General features: G+C 42.8%; 1 protein-coding gene across 1 annotated transcript in view; it reads left to right on the forward strand.

The window, feature by feature from the left end:
• The window catches only part of PIAS2 (protein inhibitor of activated STAT 2), a 75,339-nt gene extending 71,623 nt beyond the window's left edge, over positions 1-3,716 (forward strand). The window contains exon 14 of the mRNA XM_083354845.1: positions 3,514-3,716. Within this exon, the coding sequence (XP_083210971.1) occupies positions 3,514-3,531 (18 nt within the window). The 3' untranslated portion in view covers positions 3,532-3,716. The remainder of the gene's footprint in view (positions 1-3,513) is intronic.
• The last annotated feature ends 319 nt before the right edge of the window (positions 3,717-4,035 follow it).

The raw sequence follows: 4,035 nt of genomic DNA on the forward strand, positions 1-4,035 counted from the left end.
TATATATAAATGATCAAATCCCGAGTGCCGCATAACAGAGTGAGCGGCTGTTACTCGTCCCAGCTTCTGCCAACCTAGCAGTTCGAAAGCAAGTAAAAATGCAAGTAGAAAAGTAGGGACCACTATGGTGGGAAGGTAACAGCGTTCCGTGCGCCTTTGGCATCTAGTCATGCCGGCCACATGACCACGGAGACGTCCTCGGACAAGCGCTGGCTCTTCGGCTTTGAAACGGAGATGAGCACCGGCCCCTAGAGTCAGAAACGAATAGCACGTGTGTGCGGGGGAACCTTTACCTTTACCTATATATATAATATAAAATATATAATAGTAGTAGTAGTAATAAGGATTCACTATGGTTACCAGATAAGTTATCACAACAGGTGCAGAGAACGGGAAATGTACAGTTAGAAATGAACTTTTCTGACGAACATAAAAAAAACGTACAGTGACAAAGTGATTTTTAGAATCCCCTACTCTGGGCAAGAATGAAATAGAATAGAATAGAATAGAATAGAATAGAATAACAGAGTTGGAAGGGACCGTGGAGGTCATCTAGTCCAACCCCCTGCTCAGGCAGGAAACCCTATACCAGGGGTGTCAAACTCAATTTCATTGAGGGCCGCATCAGCATTACGGTTGCCCTCGGGGCTGGGTGGGCATGGCCAGGGTGGGCATGGCCTACTGGGTGGGCATGGCCAGCTCTGCATCGTTCGCATCAAGGCTGCCTATGGGGGCCTGGGCAGGAGTGGGACAGATCTGAGGGTCTCTGGCAGGAGGAGGGTCTCTGGGCCAGGGCCAAGGCAGAAGGGGCCGTTCCCTCACTGTTTCCAGGATGGCTTCGCGGGCCACATGAAAGCACTTCGCGGGCTGGATCCGGCCCCCAGGCCTTGTGTTTGACATGTCTGCCCTATACCATTTCAGACAAAGTGTTGTCCAGTCTCTTCCTAAAAACTTCCAGTGTTGGAGCATTCACAGCTTCTGGAGGCAGGTAGTTCCACCGGTTAATTGTTCTAAGTGTCAGAAAATTCCTCCTTAGTTCCAACTTGGACCTCTCCTTGATTAGTTTCCATCCGTTGCTTCTTCTCCTGACTTCAGGGGCTTTGGAGAACAGCTTGACTCCCTCTTCTTTGGGGCAGCCCCTGTGAGATTGGAAGGTTGTTATCCTGTCCCCCCTGGTCCTTCTCTTCCTTAAACTAGACCTACCCAATTCCAGCAACCGTTCTTTCTATGTTTTAGCCTCCAGTCTCCTGATCATCTTCGTTGCTCTTCTCTTCACTCTTTCAAGAGTCTCAAGATCTTTTTTACATCGTGGTGACCAAAAACTGGATGCAGGATTCCAAGTGTGGCCTTACCAACGCCTTGTAAAGCGGTATTAGCCCTTCACGTGTTAAGCAAGCTATGTTTGAGTTTCATAAAATGTGTGAACCCAATAATGTTCATAGTTTAGCATGAAAGTCTTGACGAAGGTCAAAGCAGGAAGATACCAAAATAGGGACATGTGCAGAAGCAGAGTTGACCCAAATGGCTGCAGAGGGCGCATTCAAATCAGGGTGGAAAGTAGCTGATTAGGGAAGATTGGATGCCTCCCCTTCCTTGGCTCACCTTGCTAGAAATGTTTTTACAGCCAGCTAGACATCTTTGCACACATTTGCAATTACACAAAAGCAACAGTTTAATGTTTTAATATTATAAGCCGCCCAGGGTTTCCCTTGTGGTTAAAACGGTTGGCCAATAAATTGTACAAATAAACAAAATAACCAAACTCTGATAACAGAAAAAGTCAACAGACAGAGGAGTCAGTAAAATCATAGTTAGGCTGAGTTATTGCTTAGTGCTTCTGTGGCCAAATAGTAGTTAGCTGGGTTGAGTTGAGCTTAATACGGTTGTTCTTGTTTTTAGTTTGGCTTAAATTGGATATAACCAGACGCTAAACTCTAGGCATAGCACGATGAGCTTATGTTCACCCTGCTGAATATGAAATTGCACCGACTTTTGTGGGTCTACTCAAATGGTGCACAAGGTTATTTAAGGAGCGGCAGCATTTGAGGTGGTGAACTAGATCAGAGGTCATCAACCTTTTCATGCTGCCTGCCTGGAGCAACTGTGAAATTTGTGCGGCAGTGGGCCGCGGACCGTAGGTTGGGGACCCCTGAACTAGAGAATATAGGTAATCCTCGAGTTACAACAGTTCACTTAGCAACTGTTCAAACTTATGACATAAGACACACACACACTCTCCTGTCCCAAGCTATAGTCTTCTGCTTTTATTGTGGCTTTGTATCGATTATGCCTGCTAGGATCTTATTTTTTATTTTTATTTTTTTGTTTATACCACCCTAATAATGTTGCTGAAGGATGAAAAAAAAAATCATGGACACATAGAAAACTACGGTATAGAAAAAACCTGAATGGTCCGCGGAGTTTGCCTTTTGAGTTTTCGTTTGTTTCTTTGTTTAATTATTTATGATTTATAATTATTAATTTTTATTTTATTATTTTATTATTTATTTATTTTAAATTGTTTCTGAGATGATAGATACGGGCTGGGCCCAGATACTGGGATTAACACACGGTTAAATAAAATTTGGTTTGAACTCGGTTCCTGGTGATCGTCCAAAAAAGGACGGCCTTTTTTCCAGATATCGGTGCTTTTCAACATCTGATACGTGACGATATACTAATTTTTTCTAGGACTTGTAGCAACATTTGCAACGATACTCCACCCGAAAAAGATTAAAGTAGAATCACTCACCAAATGCTGCTTGTAGAACAGAGATAAATATCAGTGTCCATGCTGAATGTCTATGGAGATTCTCGGTCATGGTTGTCCCAAAGATGCTTTTTTCAGGAGGCAACTGGACTTTCTTGTTTTTCCTTGAAGACATTTCGCTTCTCACCCAAGAAGCTTCTTCAGTTCTGACTGGATGATGGGGAATGGAAGGAATTAGATTAGATTAGGATTAGATTAGGTTAGGTTAGAGTCAACCTTCAACCAACTTTGGTTGCAGCCATCTTTACTTGATTTTCGGTTGCTACAGTAATGGGAGGGGGGAAGATGTTTTTTCCCTTTAGTTTAGACATAACAATAAATTGTTCTGTGAGAACCAAGGTCATGTTACCTAAGTTTTGGCGGGCTGAAGCTACCTTAGAAAGCCCACTAAAGTAGTTAATTGGGGATTGTGATTTATGGACACACTGCAGGGGTGGAGGAGTTCAACTTGTTACTTTGTAACCTTGGGGGTGAACTTTCAGTCTTGGTTTCGCCTTTGTTTGTGCCGATACTATGTAGCCATTCGATGTGTTCTTTGAGGAAAGCAATTGCCTCGGAGTTCTTATTTCTACTGGTCTCATCTATTGGAACCATGACATTAAACCAAGTGCAGTGGAAGGGATACCCCCTATCAGAGGCTACTTGGGTTAAAAAGTACTGATGTAAAAGCTGATAGATTAATACGTAAATTTTATGATAAACATGGAGGTGATTCTTGACTCTAACTCCTTTTCTGCCTACAGGATTTCTCTCTTCTCTAGGGGATCCGACTGTCAACCTTCAACCAACTTTGGCTGCAGCCATCTTTACTTCATTTTTGGTTGCCACAGTAATGGGAGGGGGGAGGTGTTTTTTCCCCTTTAGTTCAGACATAACAATAAATTGTTCTGTGGGAACCAAGGTCAAGTTACCTAAGTTTTGGCGGGCTGAAGCTACCATTAGAAAGCCCGCTGTGCTGGACCAGTATATAGTCATCTGGTCCATTATATAGCTAGCTTAGGAATTAAGAACGGTGTTAGAGCATTTAGCATTTAAAGGGTTAAAAGCTGTATCCTTAAAAGAACTATATGTTCGAACATTTAGCATTTAAAGGGTTAAAAGCTGTATGCTTAAAAGAACTGTATGTTGGAACATTTAGCATTTAAAGGGTTAAATGCTGTATCCTTAAGATATGGCCTCTGGGAAATGTAGTTATTGGTCAGTCCTATATCTTATCTAGTCAGTGGGAGGGGCTTCTAAATTTATTACTTAGCCAGGATGTCCTG

Source organism: Vipera ursinii (assembly GCF_947247035.1).
Source record: "Vipera ursinii genome assembly, chromosome: 2".
NCBI lineage: Eukaryota > Metazoa > Chordata > Lepidosauria > Squamata > Viperidae > Vipera > Vipera ursinii.